Here is a 24,175-nt window from a genome sequence, read left to right on the forward strand (position 1 = left end):
AATAAAAACAATGAAAATTCAGCTATGGTTTTAACAGCATCAAGGAGTATGGGGAGAAAGTGGGAATATGGCTTGAGATTCAGATGTGAACTTAAATGATGAGCAGGCTCAAAAGGCCAAATAGCCTACTTCTGTGCCTAGTTTCTATGTCTCAATTGAAAATCAGGGAGGGTAATTAATTGCTCAGCAACTAGTTCAACAGTGCTTGCAGGCTATTGAAAAGAAGAAAGACTTAAATTATGTTATGCACACTGTGCATTCTTTGCTTGCATAGTACAGACTACATAACTTAAAACTGTTTTGGGCAGCAAGACAACGACAAAAGAATTTTAAGGATGAACTGAAACATACTCACTCTCTCATCAATCTCTAAGTCAGTGTCAGAGAAAAAGCAACAAAACAACAACCCATTCACCAATATCTACCTCCTCCCAAGTAACGTTACAAAAGCAGAATGTCTGAGCATTAAATCATTACTGTTATGGGCATTTTCACTGTATATGTTAGCTGCTGCAATCTGATTTTACGCTTCAAACGTATTTCACTAGCTGCAGACATTCCGAGATTATGAAAGACATTAAATAAATACCAGTTACTTCTCTCTTTTTAAATGGATCATGTAAATTTTTTGAATGTTTTAGAGCAATAGTTTCTGCAGGTTTTTCCTACTACCTTATATGCCATCAGGATCTGTTTTTCACCATCAAGAGCTTTCTACTACCTCTTTTAAAATGCGTTATTTCTAACACGGGTTCTGTTTTTAAGGTTCCTCAACTGTTTTTGAAAAACTACCAGATTTTCTCTCTTTTTGAATCTCAATGTTGCAAACTATTTCCACCATCTCTTTTTCCTCCACTTGGACTTAGTTTAAATCCTCTTGGGCTTCCTGCTGGCCCTAAATGCATTTTAAAATGCTTTTCCTATCTTAATTATCTATCATTATTTTTTCCCTGATTGCTTTAAAACAATTAGTGTTTTCTCTACAGAGATTGGTTATTCAAGTTAATTTTGCTACTCCTCCCATCACACAACACCCAACTTTCATCCTTCTTGCTACTGTCTCTAATTGCCTTTTACCATGTTTTCTCCTGCCACAATTTCCTACTTTAAAACTTCTAGGAATGATTTTGACAGCCTGGCTTTTTTTTAATAGTTCAATTGTCATTTGTTTGTAACACTTCTCTTCACACATACAACACTTTGACCACTCAATGGAAGTTCATAAACTACAGAAACTGAAGATTTCCATATTTATACCTACAATATCACTAATAAATGGAAGTATATTCAATTTGTCTTAATTCACCATGAGGAATAGAGCAAGAGCTCTATTAGTAAATTCTAAAATTCAACTAATACAAATTGCTATGGATAATGGAAAATAGTTGGCCTAAAGTTCTGTAAAAGTGTTCTGGTTCAGTTGTCAGAAAATATTACTTTCATTTTGGAATATTTATTTCTAAATTTCACACAGTTTCATAATCAGAATACCCATTTTTTAGGTTATGCGATGACATGTCAAATGCATTTAGGTGAGGGATCAAAATTTATGAATGTAATACTGTGATGAGAGGTAGGACTTGAACTCAGAACCTGATTTAAATTTTCAGTTAGGTTACACTTGTAAAAGGATTATTCTGCAAATTAGCAGATTGTGAAAATAAGATCACTGATAGCTTTCAGTGCGATAATGCACTCAAAATCCGACAAACTTAGGTGGCAAAAGTCACCTAACAATGTTAAAATATGTATTGGTACTTACATAATAAGGGATTTCTGAATGCTGTGCCAAATGTAACCAATACTGATGAGACATCCAGCATTCCCATTAGCAGCTAACAAATCAACTCAGAATTCCATAAAATTTATGGAAAATCTTATTAAATCTTATTGAATTACTGAGATGGCAGGTGACAAATTAGCATTCATAACACAGAAACGGAACTCAGTAGTGCCTAACCATTTGAAAACACAAAATATGCTGATTTTTTTTTCCTAGTGAATTTACTTTTATTTTTCCGTTCTATTATTAACTTCCCTAATGTCCTTCTTTGTGAATGTCTCTCTCTAATTAGTTCTAAAGTGTACACAGTGTAACCAAAATTAACAACCTCAAAAAACCCCTCTTGGTTTGTGAAAGTTTCTTCTCCTCTACTGCAAAATGCTCCTTGAGATTGGAAAATCGTCATTTAGTCACTTCCACACTAATCAACTTAAAGATCTATCAAAGAGAAAAAAACCCTCAATGACAGGACCAGGTCTTACGCACTAACCACACCAAATTATTAATGACCAAGCCAAGGATTCATAAGCAATCTATTTTTTTATTTTAAACAGACTGTGGGAGTGATTTGCTTTATTCACCATGAGTATGACCAAGAGACCACAGAAACCAATCTCGACCTTTTCCAGGTTGGAACATGAAGTTGCTCCTTGCCAGCAAGCTTGAGTTCTCTTTCTGATTTTTATTCTTAACATCTTTGCCTTCCACATCAATCACACGTGATCAATATCAAAATTTAGCCATCATTCATATTTGCATCATTCAAAAAAAACTTTTTAAACATTTTATTCCTATGTCAAACATATCTGTTCTTGCACTCTGCTATTTCTTTTTGCTGTGATTGCTGACATAGTGTCTGTGAAGCCAGAAATGTCCCATACACCACATGAGAGTATGCGCACATTGTCAGGGTAGAATTTTTTTCAGTGTAGAAGTTCGTGCCATCAGGGTCAAAATTAGTAGTTGATCACACCTCGCAGACCTGCACTACAAATCTGAGGTCAGATAGCCTGGCAGTACTACTGCAATCAAGAGCAGAGAAAATCAGGAAAGGGAGATGAAAATGGAGGAAGAGGAGCTAAAAAGGATTCCTTGGAGAGAGATCAGCAGAAGTTTGGAGCATGGCAACAACAGACGAAGGGAAGAAAACTTGACTAAGAACTAATTGGAATTGGGAAAATGAAACTTAGGTATTCATGAGATTAAGAAAGTGATAATGATAAAATGACAGATCCTTTTTTATCCCTGGATCAGGTTCTTCCTCCCCACTTCTTCTCCACAACACTGTTACATGATCTCCCCACCTTTTCAGCCTTCGACCTGGATCATGATCTTGATCATAAATGGTTTATCATTTCTCACAATTCCTGCCCCATTTGTAGCAAATTACATTGCAATTTCTGGATTTCATTCAGCCCAACAAGGTGGCAAGTAACTTTCATCACCCATATCTCTGTTAACAATTTGTGAATCAACCATTTTAATCACTGTATCAGAGTGTTTAGTCTGGTGGAATGATCAATAATCACTAGGATGTCTTTGGTTTTCAGTTGACCCATGGTATCATTCTGCACATGAGCTAGGCCAATTGTTGTTCTCAGTACTTGTTGAAAACCTATTGCCCTGCTAACAATGTCAACATAGGCCAGATAGGGTCTGCAGCAAAGTGGGAGAACAATCACAAAGGAAAAACCTAATTCATTTCATCTGCAGCAGTTCATATATCACAGATGCCTCTGGTCATAACTGATCACCGCACAGTCCTTGCGGAGTCAAAATCTTTACTTCACACTGAGGACACCCTCCATCATGTTGCATAGTATTGTAGCCTATATTAAATGGAATAAATACAGAACAAATTTAGCAGCTCACACTGGGCAGCCATGAGTTGTTAACAATCAACATTCAAACACAATATATAATCTCATGGTTCCACATATTCCATACTTTACCATTTCGACCAAACCAAAGTATTATCCTGGTTCAATGACAGGGGTGCAGAACCGCACACTGGAGGCCGTTCCAGGTGTACATAAATGATACAACAAAATGCTATGCATACTAAACTATCTTTGAACCATAAACAAAAACAGAAATTGCTGGAAAAGCTCAGTAAGTCTGACAGCATCTCTGGAGAGAAGTCAGAGCTAACGTTTCAAGTTGAGTAACTCCCCTCAGGTCCAACTCACTGCTTCCTCCCTAATTTCTGCCCCAGGGATGCTGGCTGCTTGAAAACTTTGCATGCAGCAGGAGATGAAAATTTGCCACCAAAAAGCAGAGTGGATGTCAAAGTACTAGGCTTTCTGGAGCACATTTGAGGTTCCTTTTGAGATTCCAAGTAAAGATATACTTGCAGAGTAATCCAGCTGCAGGTGAAAAAACATGGATCTTTTCTCTTCATTTGAACATACCAGAAATTCTGACATGTCTATTATTAAACAATGACACCCTACAAGGATTTAAAAACAATCCCCCTGAGAAACATATATCGTGTTGAGAATAACTGACAGTTGAAGATTCAGCAGAACTGGAGAAAAGCTACTCAAATCAAAGTTTTCTTAATCTTGCTAACGTATGAAACACTCAACTATGCTTTTTCCAGTACATTCTTTTTATTTGAAAGGCTATTTACGTCCAGGTCAGTCATATTGGTCCAACTGTCTCAGCCCATCAGCTACTGAAAATCTCATCCATATCTTTGTCATTTCCATACTCTCTCCAATTCTGATGTTCACCTGTCCTCCCATATTGCATGCTCTATAAACCATCCACAATTATGCTCAATGCATTGTAACCGGAATGAAATCCTGCTGACTTATCACTCCTGTGTTAGCTGATGAAGATTGGCTCCCAAACCTATAGTATCTCAATTTACAATTTTCACCCTCAGTTGTAAATTCTTCCATCTGATCTTTCACCTCTCCCTATCCCAATAACGTTCTTCAGTCTAACAGCCCCTTTTTGATGAATTCTATTCCTATGACTTGGCCTCTTCCCTTTGCCTCATGATTAGTATTTATGCCTTCAGCTGTTAAGGCACCACAGCCAGGAATTCTTTCTCCAAATATTCGGACTTTTCGTCTCACATCTCTTTTAAGACCCCTATTAAGACTCACTCCTTCAAGAATCTTTCACATAGTTAATCAAAGGATTAATGTGAATTACTACATGAATGCATTGTTCACGGAATAGATAGAAGCATTGCAACATAGCAGTTTAATATTAATAAAGTGTCCTACCTTTTCCATGCCCTCTGAATAACTGCTGCTGCCTTATTCTTCTTCCGAAACAGCTCTTTTCGCAATCTCTCCTTTTCCACTATTTGTACTCGAATTTCCAAAGGGATAAGCTGGATATCAGATCGTCTATCATTCAAAGTGGCAAATGAACCTTTTTCAGCGCTAGGAGTTTGCAAATAACTAGTCCTGTCCCGAGGTGCATTTTCAATCGTATTATCATACATTCCACTACGACTTTTAGGTTTTGGACAGGCTGGAGGATGCAAAACAGAAGTGATGGTACCAGAGCACTGGGCACCAGTTTGCACTGCATTGACAGCATTATCAGTACTGTTTACAATTGCATATTTGGCGCTTCCAGGCCGACTTGAACCAGCAGGTGAGAATCGACCGCACTTTAGTCCTGTCCAAGGCGCTTCATATTCTTGGGAAGATTCAGATGTTAATTTACGATGTCTGCCACAAATTAATGGAGGTGGGTTTTGTTGTTTCACTGATTTTTTTGTTGCACTGGCTGATCTAAAGCCAGTAGGTTTTGACTTACAGCCATTGGATCTGTTAGTACTTTCAGGGATCCTTCGATCACTGTCAGTGTTAGCATCTCCTTTTTCTGAAGGAGTGAGCTGTCTACAAGAGTGTAGTTCACTAGGAATGCTTCCTTCATTGTATTGATGATGATCACAGACATGAGTACCCTTTGAGCTTTTCCTGATAAGTTCTAGAATGATGAAACAAATCATACATTAGTAAAAATAGCCAATAAGTTATAACAAACACTTCTTGTTTTGTGACATTTGAGATTGCATCTACATATAAGAAAAGTTCTATTATTGGTATTGTCAGTAAAAATTCATAACCATCTATAAAATTCTAAAATTGAGTAATTTATTCTGAAAAATGTACTGGTAAATGTCAAGTTTATCTAGGTGACAGGTTTTAGTGTTGGAAAATAGAGCGTTTTTCAACTTTTTACACCAACCATTAACAAGCATCAAACACTTGAAGGTCAAGGAATGTACTTCCGTTGAGTTGTGTCCAAGCAATATATCTCACTTAACCCAAAGTGGTTAACCTCCCTAACACCTTATACTTCACATCTTAGAACAGCTATCATTACACTGCTGCATAAATACTGCTAATGGACTTCCTTGACTCCCAATCTCAGCTGCATTCAACTATTTAGTGGCTCCTAAGGTTTTTCATGAGCCCGAACCTCAACACTTAACTGTATGCATTGGTTTTCAGGACTTCTGAATGCCCTCAATGCATTGAGCTATTAACCAGCACCTCGATTAGTCAAACTACCAGGCTTGAAGCAAAACACACTTTTATTCTTACACTATAGTAAAATTACAAACAAAAGAAAGAAGAATTGCAATAACTTGACACTATCGGAAAACTTAACAAAATAACAGATTATTTAACTAATAAACAGCAACTTTTCCGATGTACTAACATTCTGTAAACATCTTGGCAAAGGTAAATGCAGTAAAGTAGATGGTCTCACATGCAATTCTCCAGCCCAGGAGGAAAGAACATCAACAGACAACTCAGAGGGAGAGAGAACTCAAGTGTTTTGCTGTAGCAGAGAGATATATAGCAGTTTTCAAACCTCAGTAGCTACTGAACGTTAAACTAAAATGCTGGTTCTGTGGGATCTTAACCGCATCCCATCATACTGCTTCTACTGTCCCAAGGCCTCACAAGCTGTTCCCTTTATTGGTCTGGAACAGTCAGCTTGACACCTTTGTCTCAACCTGTCTTCATGAGAATAACTAGGTGAAATCACACCTCTTAAAGCCATTGTATTGTCCCACAGAAACTCAGCTAATAGCAGCACCGAGTTAAAGCATTTTTAAAGGATCTCCACCATTTCCAAAACATTTCCCTTCTAAATTAAATAGATATCAGCTGATTCCACAAAACCAGCTAAAGTCCTATGTCAATCAAGATAACCTCTTGTCCACTGTGCATTTGCCTGCTAACATGTAAACCAAGTAGATAGGAGGAGATAGATATATCTTAAGCCTTGGTACAAGTTATCTCTATCGAATGTTATTTGTGAATCCAATGTAGTTAATATTGTTTCTAGCATGTCTAGTTACGTACACCAGCCCTTTCCCTGCCAACTGTTTGAAGTTGAAAGAAACCGTTTATAACCTTGGTGTCAAATTAGACTGAAACGAGCTTTCAACCACATGGCTGCACTAAGACTGTCTATATCTATCTCCATAATATCGATCTAACTCCACCCTGCCTCAGCTCATGTGCTGCTGAAACCTTCAACCATCCTTTTTTTTAAACCACTGGTGTTTACTTGCTCCATAAACTTCTTACTGGCTGCTCTTGATAAAAACTGCCCATGTCCTAACACACAACAATATGTGTGTTGACTTTCATGCACGATCACTTCATTTTATATACTATGTGTTTATACTTGAGACTTTTCCACAGTGCTGAACACAGCAAATTAAAAATGTTGTACAATTAGATTAAATTTGATATTATAAAAACATAAGTAGGTTTGTCATCCTTGAAACGCATTTCTGTGTTTAATACTTATTTTTTACATATTTATTATGGATTTCTGGTCTTGGAAAATGAGTAAAGTTTTTCTCATTTTGGAAGAGTTTGGAGAATGAGGAAAGATAGCACCATAATGGTACATTTTAGGTATCAACATTGACTAGAGCTACTTTTACATAAAGTCAGTAGACACTGAGGTCTGGTGCAGGTCAGCAAGAAGCTACATTCCACATTTTGTACCCACAAAATTAAGAAAGCATCTCATAACAAACCAAAAACCATTTATCTGCAAGTTCATTTACAGTAGGGAAATAAGCCACAGCTTACTCATGATTCATACTTTGTTAATACTCATGAGTATCAAAACCCGCTTCAACACAAAGGGCTGAAATTTTCAGTCTGCTGTCAGCAAGTGGGCAGGTGGTCAGCCCATATTATTTCACAGGGGCTTCCAGTTACTCATCCCCTACCAGTGCTTAACTTTAAACAAATATTTATTTTTTCTATTCTTTTCATGATTTAAGTAGATGTAGATAGACTAATATCTATTGTATTTCCTAATTGCCTTTGAGAACCGAGTGGTTGTTATAAAAGGCAACTGGCCTGAAGGAACACGGCACCGGGTTCCACCCAAACTGACCCTGGGATGGGGAAAGAGGAATCTACCTCTCAATCCCAATGGGGGATCAGTTGTGTTATCCCTGGCTCCTGATAGATCACCCTTTCCCACTGCCTCTGTAAGGTTTTATTCCCACTTCTGGTCTTGCTCTTACCAACTGCTCATCTTCTGTATTCTCACTGCCTCTCTGTTGTTAGTGATCTAGGAAACACTTCACTGTCTCTTAATTTTCGAATGAGGCATGTAACCAAGTCAGCTTTGGAGTTATTTCCTCCTTTGTTTCCTTAATCTATAGCCAGACCTTTTTTTGAGATCTAACTAAAAGGAAAAGTAGGGGAGGAGTGTTCCATTCTTGATGCAGGTTATACTTCATCCCCTACTCTTGCCACAGTGATCGGTCCTCATAATTAGGCCTTGAGCTGAATCATGTGTCTACTGTTATGATCCCATCTAGTTTTAGGTAGAGGTCTTGCACAATCTATTGACACCCTGCTAAACCGGTTCGTCTATGGCTTGTAGCAAAATTAAAGTCATGAGTTTAATTGATGGTTTAGATTTCCTTACTACTTGATATACAACATGTTAGGTGAAATTTATCCACATCTTTATGTAATTCTGGCCATTAAAAATATTTTAGTATTTTAGCCTCTGTTTTGCTAATACTTAAATTACTTGCCACTGGCATTTTGTGGTCTATCTATAAACTTGTATTATAATATTCAGTTTGAACCACCATCTGACGGACAACTGCCCATTCTTCATTAGCTAGAATTTGAGGTAACCTCCATTCTCCATTTGTCTTTCAAATCACAACACTCAGGTATAGGCTCTAACACAACTTCTGAGTGGTGTGTTTGGTATAACACTCTTAATTCAGCATTCACCTGTTACATTGTTTTAAAGAAGATGAGCGAAGTTGGACGCCATCTTCCTTTCCTTTATTTTTATTATTCTATTTTTTTTGACAGTTGTGTCTGTTAATGGCATTTCTTCATCAGTTTCCTTTTTCATAGCATCCTTGTCTTCCAGTCCAATTCTATGGACTTGAGAGCTAGTTACAACATAGTTATAGAATCAAAGAGATGTGCAGCACAGAAACAGACTCTTCGGTCCAGCCCGTCCATGCTGACCAGATATCCCAACCCAATCTAGTCCACCTGCCAGCACCCGGCCCATATGCCTCCAAACCCTTCTTATTCATATATCCATCCAGATGCTTTTATAAGTGTTGCAATTGTATCAGCCTCCACCACTTCTTCTGGCAGCTCATTCCATACACGTACCATCCACTGTGTGAAAAAGTTGCTCCTTAGGTCTCTTTTATATCTCAACCCTCTCATCCTAAACAGCTCCATTGCCTCTCAATATTTTTATTGGTTTCTCTACTTTTCAAACAGCATATTCAGAATCTCCAGGCATCTGATTCTCTTTATTAATATTGAACAAAGAATTTTGTGACTAGTCATCTAAACTTTCCTAAAGAATCCAAGGAAGCAATATCTTGTCACACTACAGGTACAGTTTAATAACCATCTTTATGATGCCCCTTTTTCTAAGGATTCTTTAGGCATTCCTACTACTGCAATTCTCCCAACTAACCTCTTAACAATTAGCTTTGGTATATCCAGACTTAATGCAATGGAAACATGTTACTTTCTCTACGTTACTGTTCGTCCTAGCATTCCTCTCTCTTGCTCGGGCATCCTTCTGCTTGTTCCTTAAAGCTAGGACATTTTCCATTCCAGCCTTCTTACTCATCCAGTTTTCTTGCAGATTCCCATATTACCCTCTCCACACTTCTAATTATGCAAAATACCTGCCAGGACTGCTGCTTTTTAGATTTTGAAACTGATATTAGCTTTAAAGTTTACTGGAATACTATTTTTGAATACTTCCATAATCATGATTTTCCTTAGGTTTTACATTTTCTTTCCAAATTCATTTATCAAAACCACTGATCCTATGCTAATTCTTTTCTCTTATAAATTCTGCAAATGTCTGGTTAGGTTTGTTACTTGTTGCCCTAAACTTTAATTGATAAGCTTCAGTAACAAGCTCATAAACATGGATTATTGCTTTCTTAACAGTTTCATAGTCTGCAGATTGTGCTTTTGACAAACTGGCATTCACGTTCATAACAGCGTTTGTCAAAACGCTCTGTAGTATTATTTTGGTCTCTATGTCTGCCCTGCTATCTTTACAAATGAGGTTAAATATCTTTCAACTTTATCCTCTGCAAATTTAGGCACTAAGTGCAGATTTCCTGTTAAATCAAATCTATTATTGGTATCAGAAGCATCTTCTGAAATATTAACTCTTCTTTAAGCTTTTTTCTAGCCAAATCATGTTGCCTGATTTCCATGTCTCCTTGGAGTTTTCAAGATTTTAAAACACCACTTCCATACCTTTGTCATTCTCCTCTCGATTTTTCCAAGCTTTCTTATGTTAAATTGTTTTATTTTCTTCCTCCAGGGCGGCACGGTGGCACAGAGCTTAGCACTGCTGCCTCACAGTGCCAGAAACCCAGGTTCAATTCCTGCCTCAGGCAACTGTCTGCGTGGAGTTTGCACATTCTCCCCGTGTCTCCGTGGGTTTCCTCCAGGTGCTCTGGTTTCCTGTGCAAGTTAGGTGAATTGGCCATGCTAAATTGCCCATAGTGGAAGGTGAAGGGATAAATGCAAGGGAATGGGTCTGGCTGGGTTGCTCTTCGGCGGGTCGGTGTGGACTTGTTGGGCCGAAGGGACTGTTTCCACACTGTAAGTAATCTAATCTAATCTCTCTTTCCACCTTTCTTGCAATTCAAGGCTTTTTATTTCTACACAATCTTAAGTAATTCCAGTAATAATGCATCAAGTTGAGAATTCTCTTGTTTTAATTTCAAATGCTATGTAATTAGTTTAAGCATCTCATCTTTACAAGATTCTGCTTTTATTTCTACCTTCATCTGCTAACTCTTTTAGCTGAGCCTTGGAAAAAAATACTTCAAATAATCCATTATTATATACTTTACTCCCAGCAACTCTTAGCAACACTCAATGCTATTCTAAAGTACAATGCTTACAATATGCTTTAGCCCAACATTCCTAATTTATGCTTGGTATCTCTTTGTACTCACATGTTCAGCAAAGACACAGATTTTATTTAAATTCAATACATTCTGATCTCACGAGCTCCACTTGTATTACATATTTTTGTTTATACATTCATATTTATACTTAAGGACTGTGAGGAACTAAAATATAGAATTGTTTGGACAGTCTAGATTTAAAGGATTGATCAAGTTTTGAAGACAGACTTTTTTTTTGACATGGAAATGAAAGGTGTAATGTGAGCTGTGACTCACTTGCGAATTACTGAAATGTCAAGTAACTTTAGAAAGGAGACAAGCAAAGCTTTTAAGAAAGATGAGAGATGAAGCTTATTCTTCAAATGTTCTACAAACCTGGTTTGGAAAAAATGCTAAAGGTCACCTAACAACACTCTTCTGAAGTTAGGCTGACAGCTGAGGGCAGGTCAAGCTGGACAGATTTCTCTTGGTGTAGTATTATTGGAAACCAGAGAAATTCCCAAATACTGGTATTACTGGCTAACTCATAAGCACTGAACACTTAACAGTGGCAAAGAGATAACAATTAACTGACTTTCGGTCTGAATTGAAGTCAAATCTGGATTTTCTATCACCGACTTTTCTGTAGCTGTAACACCCCAATATACTTTTCTAAGGTATAATTTGCCTGTATTGCACGCAAAATAATATTTTTCCACAGCATCTCAGTGTGTATGACAAGAATAAAACAAATCAAATCAAAAATCAATCAGCATTTTGATTGCATTGACAGGAAACTCAAGGAATTGTGTTAAGTTATCTCATTTTATTTTTTGAGTTGCAAATCTTGGCCCAAGGGAGCATTTGTTTCATTTTGCTTTATTTTCTTAAAAAGTCAATCATTGCAGAGCATTATTGTCTTGTTTGTTGTGGGAATGGAGCAGGTCAGGCAGCATCCAAGAAGCAGGAGAATCGACGTTTCGGGCATGAGCCCTTCTTCAGGAATGAGGAACGTATGTCCAGCAGGCTAAGATAAAAGGTAGGAAGGAGGGACTTGGGGGAGGGGCGTTGGAAATGCGATAGGTGGAAGGAGGTCAAGGTGAGGGTGATAGACCGGAGTGGGGATGGGGGCGGAGAGGTCAGGAAGAAGATTGTAGGTTAGGAAGGCAGTGCTGAGTTCGAGGGATTTGACTAAGACAAGGTGGGGGGAGGGGAAATGAGGAGACTAAACCTTCCACCCTGACCTCAAATTTACCTGGACTGTCTCAGACTCCTCTCTCCCCTTCCTAGACCTTTCCATTTCTATCTCAGGCAACCGAATCAACACGGACATTTACTATAAACCGACCGACTCCCTAGACTACACCTCCTCCCAGCCTGTCCCCTGTAAAAACGCCATCCCATATTCCCAATTCCTTCGTCTCCGCCGCATCTGCTCCCAGGAGGACCAGTTCCAATAGCGAACAACCCTGATGGCCTCCTTCTTCAAAGACTGCAATTTCCTCCAGACGTGATCGACGATGCCCTCCACCGTATCTCCTCCACTTCCCGCTCCTCCGCTCGCCACCAGGACAGAACCCCACTGGTCCTCACCTACCACCCCACCAACCTCCATATACATCGTATCATCCGTCATCATTTCTGCCACCTCCAAATGGACCCCACTACCAGAGATATATTTCCCTCCCCTCCCCTAACAGCATTTCAAAAAGACCACTCCCTCCGTGACTTCCTCGTCAGGTCCACACCCCCCACCAACCCAACCTCCACTCCTGGCACCTTCCCCTGCAACTGCAAGAAATGCAAAACTTGAGCCCACATCTCCTCCCTTACTTCCCTCCAAGGCCCTAAGGGATCCTTCCATATCCACCACAAATTCACCTGCACGTCCACACACATCATTTACTGCATCCGCAATCTGGTGAAAGTCACTTGAATCACAACGCTAATGATATGGCTCATGGAGTAGAGGGGCTAGATTATCTGCCCAGCTCTTCTGCCACAGACATAACTGAACTACAAATAAAAGAAACAATATAAACCAAAAAAGGTTTAATAAACTGAGGAAAGAAAATGCAAATGCAAGGAGAATACGTGATTCACTTTGATACCCCACTCCAAAAATGTGCGATGAACTCATGGCTGTTTCTTATGTTACATGTAGCATGTCAGCTTGGCGCTCAAAACTGAATTTAAGCATCACTTAAAGCTAGTCCACATCTCTTAAAAGGGAAGTGCACTATGGCTGAAATAAACTGTGAAAGAAGAATAGAAATGCAAAGCATCTCTTGAACGGTAAGAGGTTAGAAAATGTCCATGTACAAAGGCACCTGAATATTCTTGTCAATACATTACTGAAGGCTAACATGCATGTGCAGCAGGCAGATAGGAAGGCTACTCGTATGTCAGTCTTTATTGCAAGATTACTTGGGTATGGAAGTAGTAAAGTTTTGCTTCACTTATACAGAACCTTGGTTAGACAACATCTGGAGTAATGAGTGTAGTTTTGATCCTTACCTTTGGAACAATATTATTGCTATAGAGGGAGGTTCATTAGACTTGCCCCTGGAAAGGTGGGACTGACCTTTGAAGAGAGGCTGGGAAAACTGGGCTTGTATCCTCCAGAGTTTTGAAGAAACAAAGAGTTGATCACCTTGAAACCTACAAACTACTTGAAGCAATAGCTCAGACATTTCCCCTGGGTAGAGAATCTAGAACAAGGGGGCACAATTTTAAAAAAAAGCGGATACCAATTACAACTGAGATGTGGAGAAATTCCTTTACATAGAGGACTGCTAATCATTGGAATTCTCCTCCTAGAGGGTGTGGAAGCTCAGTCTTTAGGCATGCTTAGATATGACAGGTTTGTAAATATGAATAGGGAGGCAATGGACTAGTTGTATTATCACTAGACTAACAATCCAGAATCTCAGCTAATGTTCTGGGCATCTGAATTTGAAAGCCACCACAGCAGATTGTGGGATTTGAATTCAATTTTAAGAATCTGTAATAAAAATCTACTGACCATGGAACTATTGTCGATTGTTGGACCGATAACCTGGTTCACTCATGTCCTTCCAGATATCAAGCGGCACTTGCTCAGCAATAACCTGCCATCTGATGCCCAGTTTGGGTTCTGCCAGGCACATAGCTCCTGATCTCACTATGGTCCCTTGGTTCAAACATGGACAAAAGAGGTGAATTTCACAGATGAGATGAAAGTGATGACTTTGACATCAAGGCGACATTCCACCAAGTGTGAAATCCAAGAGCCCTAGCAAAACTGCAGTCAATGGATATTGGGGGAAAACACTCTCCTGGTTGGAGTCATACTTGGCAGAAATAATTGTAATTTAAGCTTAAACCAAGAACAGGGTATGGTTTGACTCTTGGGAGTTTACTGTGGGTACTTGTTTGCCTTAGTTACTGTGTCATGGCATTTTCCTTAAACAGTTAGGGAGTCTGCATATGATGTTTGCATCTCTTTCCTTCGCTATTGCTTCAAGTTTGTGCCTGAATAATTTTATGCTATTCTAAGTTAAATGTTATTTTGTGAATAAAAAGGCCCAGTTCACTCAAAAGATTTTAATCTGCTTTAAGCAGCTTAGCATTCATTCACCACTGTCTTAATACTCCCAATCATCTTGGCACCGCTGCATCGACTTCCATCTTAAAACCATGAATTAGAGTGGGAAATAACAATAAAAATTATCCACTAATTTGAATGAAACAATATCCAATTAGTAGGTGCAGACAGCAAAACAATACATAGTATAATTAAGTAAGGAAAGGAAAAATATAACACCCTCCAATAATGTCAAATTATCTTTTGCAGTAAACTTTTAATTATCCTGTATTTAAACTAACAATTTATATTTATATGGCACCTTTAAAACTGCAAACTATCCAAAATATAACAGGAGCATCACTCAGCAAATCTGATACCAAACCATACAAAGAAATGTTATGGCAAATATCAAAATGTTTAGTGAAAGAGATGGGGTTAGAGTACTGGAAAGAGAGGTAGAGACATTTAAGAAAGACATTTCTGAGCTTAGAGCCTTTATAGCTGAAAGCATAGCACGAATAATGGAGCAATCATAATCAAGAATGTTTGAGAGGATAGAATTAGAGGAGTGCTGATAGAAACACAGAAACATAGAAAATAATACGCCAAACAGCCCTCCAAGCTTATTCTGCCATTCAATATGATCACAGCTGCTTATCCAACTCAGTACCTTGCTCCCGCTTTCTCTTCACACCCTTTAAACCATTTAGCTCTAAGAACTATATGCAACTCCTTGAAAACCTTCATTGTTTTGGCCTCAATTGCTTTCTGTGACAAAGAATTCCACAGGCTCTTCATTCTCTGAGTGAAGAAATTTCTCCTTGTTTTGGTCCTAAATGGACTACCCTGTATTCTTAGACTGTGACCCTTCGTTCTAAGCTGCCTGGTCATTTGGAACATCATTCTTGCATTTACTCTGTCTTGTCCTGTTCGAATTTTATAGGTTTCTATAACATACCCCCTCATTTTTGTAAACTACAATGAATACACTCCAAACAGTTCCAGTCTCTTTTCATATATCAGTCCTGCTCTGCCAGGTATCAGTCTGGTTATCCTTTGTGTCACACGATTCATTGCCAGAACATTCTTCCTCAGATAAAGAGACAAACATTGCAGAGTGTTCCAGGTAACCAAGGCCCTATAAAATTGCAGCAGACTTCCTACTCCTGTATACAAATCGTTTTGCTATGAAGGCCAACATACTAACTGCCTTCTTCAACATCTGCTGCATCTGTATGCTTACTTTCAGCAGCTGGTGTACAAGGAGACCGAGGTCTCGAGGCAACTCCCCCTTTCCCAAACTATTGCCATTTAGATAATGATCTGCCTTCCTGTTTTTGCTATCAAAGTTCACCCTCCCACCCAGCTAAAAACTAACATAGTTAAACAGAGAACCTCGATTATCCAAATGAGATGGGCAGGCACTATTTTGTTTGGATAATTGATTATTTGGTTAATTGATTCAATGCCTTTCCTCTGGGGCTCGGAGTTTTCTGTTAAGTCCGCTCCCCGGTCAGGAGACTAGGCAGTAGCACAACGCACACGAGTCCTCAACCCCTCCGTCCCCCAACTTCGTCCAACACAACCCTCGCCTGCCCGTCTACCACCCCCCCAACCCTGTCTAACACTGCACCCCGTCCGCCCCCCCAAACCTGTCCAACACTGCCCCCCGTCCATCTTCTAACCTCGTTCAACACCGCCACCCCCGTATGCCCCCAACCCCATCCAACAATGCCCCCCAGTCTGCCCCCCAATCCTATCCAACATTACCCCCCAGTTCACCCCCAACCCCAATCAACACTGTCCCCCAGTCTGCGCTCCAATCCCATCCAACAATGCCCCACTCCAATCCGCCCCCAACCCAGTCCAACACCGCCCAGCCCAGTCTGCCCCCAACCGCGTCCAACGCCGCCCCTCCAGACTGCCCCCAACCCCATCCAACACCGTCCAACCCAGTCTGCCCCAACCCTGTCCAACGCCGCCCCCTCAACCCGCCCCCAACCCTGTCCAACATTGCCCCCTCAGCCCGCTCAGCCTGCCCCCAACCCTGTCCAACGTCGCCACCCCTAGCCCACCCCCAAACCCGTCCAACGCCGCCCCCAACTCTGTCCAATGCCGCCACCCCCAGCCCGCCCCCAACCCCGTCCCCCCAGTCTGCCCCCAACCTAGTCCAACGTCACCACCCACAGCAAGCCCACAATCCCGTCCAACGCCGCCCTCCCAGCCCGCCCCAACCCCGACCAACGCCGCACCCCCAGCCCGCCCCAACCCCGACCAACGCCGCACCCCCAGCCCGGCCCAACCCCGACCAACGCCGCACCCCCAGCCCGGCCCAACCCCGACCAACGCCGCACCCCCAGCCTGCCACCAACCCCGTCCAACGCCGCCCCCCCCCCCCCCCAGCCTGCCCCCAACCCCGTCCAACGCCGCCCCCCCCAGCCGGCCCCAACCTCGTCCAACGCCGCCCCCCAGCCCGCCCCAACCCCATCCAACGCTGCCACCCCATTCCCGCCCCCAACCCCGTCCAACGCCGCCCCCTCAGCCCGCCCCCAACCCCGTCCAACGCCACCACCCCCAACCCTGTCCAATGCCGCCCCCTCAGCCCGCCTGCAACCCTGTCCAATGTCGCCCCCCCTCAGCCCGCCCCCAACCCTGTCCAACGCCGCCACCCCCAGCCCGCCCCAACCCCATCCAACGCCACCACTCCCAGCCCACCCCCAACCCAGTCCAACGCCGCCACCCCCAGCCTGCCCGCAACCCAGTCCAACACCGCTTCCTCAGCCCGCACCTAACCCCGTCCAACACTGCCCCCTCAGCCCGCCCCAATCCCATCCAACGCCACCCCTCCAGTCCGCCCCCAACCCCATCCAACGCCATCACTCCAGTCTGCCCCCAACCTCGTCAAATCGCGTCCCCCAGTCCACCCCAACCCTGTCTGCCCTCAACCCCGTCCAATGCCACCCCCCCAGTCTGGCCCCAACCTCGTCCAACACCACCACCCCCAGTCCGTCCCCAACCCCGTCCAATGCTGCCTTCCAATCTGCCCCAACCCCATCCAACGCCACCTCCCCAGTCCGCACCCAACCCTGACCAATGCTGCCACCCCTAGTTCGCCCCCAAACCCGTCCAAAACCGCCCCCACCCGCCCATCTGCCACCCCCTGATTCTGTACAACATTGTCAACGTCGGTCCGTCCCCAACCCCATCCAACAACGCCCCCACCCAGTCCGCCGCCAACCCCGTCCAACAACGCCCCCACCCAGTCCGCCCCAACCCCGTCCAACAACGCCCCCACCCAGTCCGCCGCCAACCCCGTCCAACAACGCCCCCACCCAGTCCGTCCCCAACCCCATCCAACAACGCCCCCACCCAGTCCGCCAACCCCGTCCAACAACGCCCCCCCCAGTCCACCCCAAACCCATCCAAAACCGCCCCACTGCCCATCTCCTGCCCCCCCAACCCCATCCAACACCACCCTGTCTGCTGCCCGACCCTGTCCAACACTGCCCACCTTCCCCCACCCACACCCACACCCAACCCCTTCCAACAACCACCCCCTCCCCAGCTCGCCATCCAACCCCATCGAACACCACCCCCATTCCCCCCCCACTCACATCTGCCTTGCAACCCTGTCCAACACCGCCATCCCATCTGCCCGCCGCCCAAACCTGACCAACACCACTCAGCTTCCCCCCCCCACCCACAACCATGCCCCAACCTTGTCCAACACTGCCCCCCCAATCCCATCCAACACCACCTACTTCCCCCCCCCCACCACCACCCACAGTCCAACACAGCCCCCTGCATGCCTGCATCTGCCCCCCCCACACCTCCCTCCTCTCTGGGGTAGCCGGACCGGACATCAACAAGACTGTTGCTGTTGACTTTTGAGGGGTCCAAATCGTGCGCGCACGCATGCGCACACACACACACAAAACTTTTTACTGCAATTTTTTGACAGGTTCCACCTTTGTCCTGTGGAGACAATGTTGGAGAGGTTATCTGGGGAAGGGGCGTTTAGGGCATATGCCTGTGTAGACCTCTTGGGAAAGTGTGGGGAGAGAGAGAGAGAGGGCGGGAGGTCAGTCATTTGGCTCCCATTGATGTCCAGGACTGTTCCCGGCAGCATTTCAGTAAGCCGAGTTCACTTTTAATCACTGTAAACAAAAGACTCGATCAGTGTTGCAAACACATCTTTGATGTAATGTTTCTATCGGGACCTCGAGATCTCCTTCGGATAAATGCTATTTGCATAATCGAGGTTCCTCTGTATTGCAGATAGTAAGGAATGGGGTCATGGAAGGAATTTACACTTTTCTTATTGGTATTCAAGGAGATGTTACTTAAAAGGGAGCAGTGATTTTTGTTGAAAACCTCATTAAAAAGTAATTGCAATTTGAAAGGCATAAAGGCTAAGGATATTCTAGTAGGGCCCAGTTAAAACAGATGTTATTGTTTACATAAACAAATGGTCAGAATCATGAATATGATCTGTAAAATACAAGAGTCATTATAACTTCAACCACATAAAAAGGACAGAGAACAGCTGGTCTGAATTACTCAAAATGAGTGTCTCTGATTACATACATAATTTTACATACATTTAGATTATAGGTGTCATGCTATCATTTAGGAATATGATGGGAGATGTATTAGCATTTATAAGAATGACTTCCATATCAGTAGATATTTCTTTTCTAAGTATTCTTAACGAATGCATGTAAACTATGTACTGAAAGTTGCCTTACCTTTTCTGTTCTTTATTTCTCTTTTTCCAGTTTCTATAGATGAAGTGTGACTTCGAATTGTGTCTATACTCCGCCAAGTTTGCAAGACAGGCCTTATCCTTGCTGTCTTTTCTGATTTGCTTTTAGAACTCCTTTTAAAGTCTTCATTAATTCTCAACTCCAACTGATCATGTTCTGAAATGGTAGGGGAAGTGCTCTCTCCATTTACTGGATAAAGATCTGCAAGTTGGCAATTGATTTCTAGATTTGCTACCTTTTGCTGTACATTTAATTCAGATTCCAATCTCTTTTTTTCCTTCTGAATCTCTGCCTCCTTTCTTTTGTTTTCCTCCTCACGCTTCCTGTAATTAAATAAAGATAGTGAAAAATCAAGCAAATACTTTGTTAACAGTGGGAAGAAGTGAATAGATCATTTCATGTTGAATACAATACCAGCACGCTTAACAATATATCAGTGAATAAAAAGTATCAACTACTTTCATACGTATTATCAAACATTGATTGGCCCACATTTGTCAAACTGCACGCAGTTTTGGTTGCCATATTATAAAAAATATGCAGGGACATTGGAAAGAGTGCAAAGAAGCCTTTCAAGAATTTTGCCAGAAATGCATGGATATATCAGGAAAAGCCAAACAGGGTCATGAAAATGAGGTTGGAGGGGTGACCTAACAGATATTATTATAAAATTATGAAAGGTTTTTGAGAATACTTTCTCCTGGTGAAGAACATATCAATATAGGTTAATGATCATAAATTCAAGTATGGAACTCAGAACAAACATTCTCACCCAAAAAGCAGATAAGGGAGAATAGATTTATATTTCCTCAATTACTTCTCCATTGTGACCTTATCTCAAGGCTTGAAAATTTCCACATTCCCTTAAGTAAGAACTGAGAGCAAAGTTGCAGGAGGGTTGAGGAGCGTGATGGTAGAAGGGAGAAGGTGGTGGTGGTGGTGGTGATTGGGGTTAACAATGGTGTCAGGGACTTTGAAAATCCATTTTTCACTTTCTTTCAAAGGAGCTAAAAGGCCTCAAAGCTTTGTTAGCTAGGCTGCACCCACAATTTAAGAGGAAAAAGAGGATTTATAAGGACAACACATCCATACAAGTTCAGTGAAATCTCCAGAGCAGACATTGTTGCCTCAGAGGTTGTGATCCAAGAATCACAGTTCGAAGTGCCTTGGAATAGATAGTTACCTTGGTCGCCTTACATGAGGAAAGGTGAGAAGAGATTTAAGTAGAGCATAAACACTTGAATGGATTAGTTGAGTCAAAAGACCTGTTTTGGTACCATCTATTCTAAAAAAATCCAATATAATACAATTGATTTCTGATTCAGGCATTCCCAAGCAAACACTGGTCAGAAATCACTGTCCCTCAAACAGATTTTCCATTCCTTAGCTGAATGAAAAATTAAAACCTGCAAGCCTGAAATTCTCAATTAACGCTGTTCCTTACGAAGGGTGTCGACAAGGGGAAAGCATCATATATTGAATCTATTTTTTTGTTGAGGGTTCTTAATCCTGCTTGAATGTTGCAGATGTAAGTGGATGACTCCTACATAAGCCTTCATTCCTTGTGTCAGAGAGAATGGCTGAAAGATCTGATGATAAGATCTCAACTTAATTTTTACTACCTATTACAGGGACCAATCTCATTCAAGTTATTATTCTTTCTGACGAAGTAGATAGTTTTGGAAAATTGTTTGATTAGAAATAAAGAGTTGCTACTAACTCCAACTAAATCCTTGACCAGAATCTACACATTGTGAAAGGAGTTGACAATCCCTGGTATACCAGATAGGAATAATAATACTAGCTCATTTTTGTTCATTTTAATCTGAATTATAGATCTGATCAGTTGTTTATCTGAGGAATTGGCAGGAGGGAGGTTGGAAGGTCGCACAAAACCCACGGAAATCAGAATTTCTTATGCATATTGGGATGTATTAAATCCACACCATGCATATGACATCACAAACATCCTTGTTCAGACACCAGCCTGATCGATAAGCCTGGAAATGGGTCTGGTTGGAGGCAAGGTTGAACTGGGGATAGAAATAAGTCAACTGGGGAAGAGGAGTGGAGCAATCCCATGATTCTATTGACGCTGGGATCCAGGAACAGCGAAGGACCTTGGTAGCATAGTAAAGAAGTGATCAAAAGCCTGGCAGTGACAGAAGGAAAATCAGAATTCTTGGGTTAGAGTGGTAAAATTTGAGGTTTGAGGCCTCAGGTGGGGCAGCAAAATTGAAGGCTTCAAGGGGAAGGTCAGGGTTGGGAGTGTTTTGAGTGTCAAGACACAGCGGTGACGTTAAGATTCTTTGCAAGATGGAAATTCCAAGTCAATGTTTCATGGCAGAGGTCACATGACTGCAGTAAGCCAGGAGAGACATTGATACAGAATGCATTTCTCTCCTAAAGGCTGGCCATGTGCAAGAGTTGTCGAAGCATACACACTAGTTTCAGTCAGTGGATGTAAAAACACAGCTCCTGGATTCACCAATCTTCATCTGGTTGAGGTTATTGGGTCTCAGATCAGCCATAATCCCATTGAATGGTGGAACAGGGTCAAGGGACTGGAATGCTGTAGGCCTGGTGTGTGGACTCAGTGGGCCGTCAGCTGTGGTAGTGCCTGGAGCAGGACTACTGCCTGCAGTAGGCCTGAACTCAGTGAATTGCCGAATGTGGCGATGCCAGGAGCAAGGTCTCCTGGCTGTGGTATGCCTGAAGCATGGACTCTTGGTGGGTTGTCATTGCTGTAACCAGAGTGGGGAATCTAGGAGGCCTGGGACACCTTGCAGAAGCCCTGGAATAGTGTTTGAAGAATAATTTCTTTTTATTCTTTTTGTAATTCAAAATGAAACTGGATTGCGGTGACAAAACGCTTTTCAATGTACCTTTCGAGGTTTTTGTGACAATTGATAATTCATACTGTTTCTATATTTCATCAGGCTCCGGGAACTTTGTCAACCACAGTCAAAGTTGAGAAAAGGATGACATGGAGGTGCCAGTGCCCTATACATTTTGTGTCCTATGATCCTGTCCCACTAGCTCTATGACAAAGGAGCAGTGCTCTGAAAGTTTGTAATTCCAAATAAACCTGCTGGACTATAATCTGGTGTTGTGTGATTTTTAACTTTGAGAAGAGGAGAGATGGTTGTGGCATCATTATCATATTAAACGGACAAGTAGATGAGTTGGAGGCAGAAATTCGAATATGAGGACTGAATTAACCTTTCCTTGGTTAGAATTCTCCTCATTGGATCCTTACTGCTGCCCCAGAGAAAATCATCTGAAACACCACAGATCAGGGATGACATTTGAAATGCAGTATGGTTTGAAGTCACGCAATTGGTCACAGTTTGGGAGTAACCAAAGATATCCTTCTCTATTGAGAAAGAGTTGCCAATTATTCCTTTTTCATTACCCAGTCTGCCTATCACTTTTTTTATTTCTCACCCTGTCTTCTGTTCTTTACCCTTGTTTCTCTCTTTTCTGTCTCCCTGTATAAGTTCTCATTTCTCTGCCATTTTAGTTTAAACCTTCCCTTTAGTCAACCATCATCCTTACAGTCATACTTATGGTATCATACCTTGCAGATAATGCCCAGACAACACCATCCATTGGGTATGTCCTGTCCCATTGGCAGGACAAACCCAGCAGAGCAAATTAGCATTCAATTGAGAGGGAGTTGTCCGAGTCCTCATTCCTATGAAGTTTCACAGCATCAAGTGAAACACAGGCAAAAGAAACTTCTGTTGATTGCCACAGGCTGTTAAATAAATAGTGGCTACAAGAGCAGGTCAGAGGCTAGGAATCCTGCAGCAAGTAACTTATTTCCAGATTTCCTTATGTTTTTCTACTAACTACAAAGCATACGTCATGAGTATGATGGAGTACTCCCCAATTGCCTGGATAAGTACATCAATAGAGCTCAAGAAATTTTACACCGTCCATGTCAAAGCAGCCCATTTGATTAGCACCACATCCTTAAACATTCATTCCTTCCACTACCGAGGCACAGTAGCTGCAGTTTGTAGCACCTACAAGATGGATTGCAGATTTGAAAGCTGTGACCACTACCATTTAGAAGGACAAGGGCCTCAGATACTTGGGAACAGCATCACCTCCAAGCACTTCTCCAAGCCACCCACCATCATAGCTTGGAAACATGTCACTGTGCCTTCACTGTTGCTGGGTCAAAATGCTGGAATTCATTTTCTAACAGTAATGAGGGCTTACCTACATTAAATGGACTGCAGCTATTTTGCACCTTTTCAAAGGCTACTTGGGATGGACAATAACTGGCCAGCAAAAGCCCAAACCCTATGTATCAATTAAAAACGAAGTGATAAAAGCTCATGGGATGCCACTCAGCATTCAACCATAACTGACCAGGAATTTTTCCCACATTTACCAGCTGCCATGGAAATGCTGGAAGGATTAACAGTATGATTATCAACTTGATTGGCTGCAGCATGAACCTTCCTTCTGTCAACCCGCAAGTAGGACTGAACATAATGCTTCTGCATCAGAGGCAGGAGCATCACCCACTGAATCCTAAGACTTCCTTGGAGTCATTGTACATTATTCTTCTTTCTTGAATTTTTAGGATTGTGGGAGGAGATTAGGCCATATAT

The 24,175-nt window shown here is 41.9% G+C and overlaps 1 protein-coding gene across 8 annotated transcripts in view; it reads right to left on the reverse strand.

Moving 5' to 3' along the window:
• The window catches only part of invs (inversin), a 272,361-nt gene that overhangs the window by 48,686 nt on the left and 199,500 nt on the right, over nt 1-24,175 (reverse strand). For all 8 annotated transcript variants that reach the window (XM_060824802.1, XM_060824803.1, XM_060824805.1 and 5 more), the window contains 2 exons: nt 19,530-19,870; nt 5,023-5,740 (listed from right to left, as the gene is read on the reverse strand). In XM_060824802.1, the coding sequence (XP_060680785.1) occupies nt 5,023-5,740; nt 19,530-19,870 (1,059 nt within the window). The remainder of the gene's footprint in view (nt 1-5,022; nt 5,741-19,529; nt 19,871-24,175) is intronic.

The sequence above is a fragment of the Hemiscyllium ocellatum genome, chromosome 5 (genome assembly GCF_020745735.1).
Source record: "Hemiscyllium ocellatum isolate sHemOce1 chromosome 5, sHemOce1.pat.X.cur, whole genome shotgun sequence".
Taxonomy (NCBI): domain Eukaryota; kingdom Metazoa; phylum Chordata; class Chondrichthyes; order Orectolobiformes; family Hemiscylliidae; genus Hemiscyllium; species Hemiscyllium ocellatum.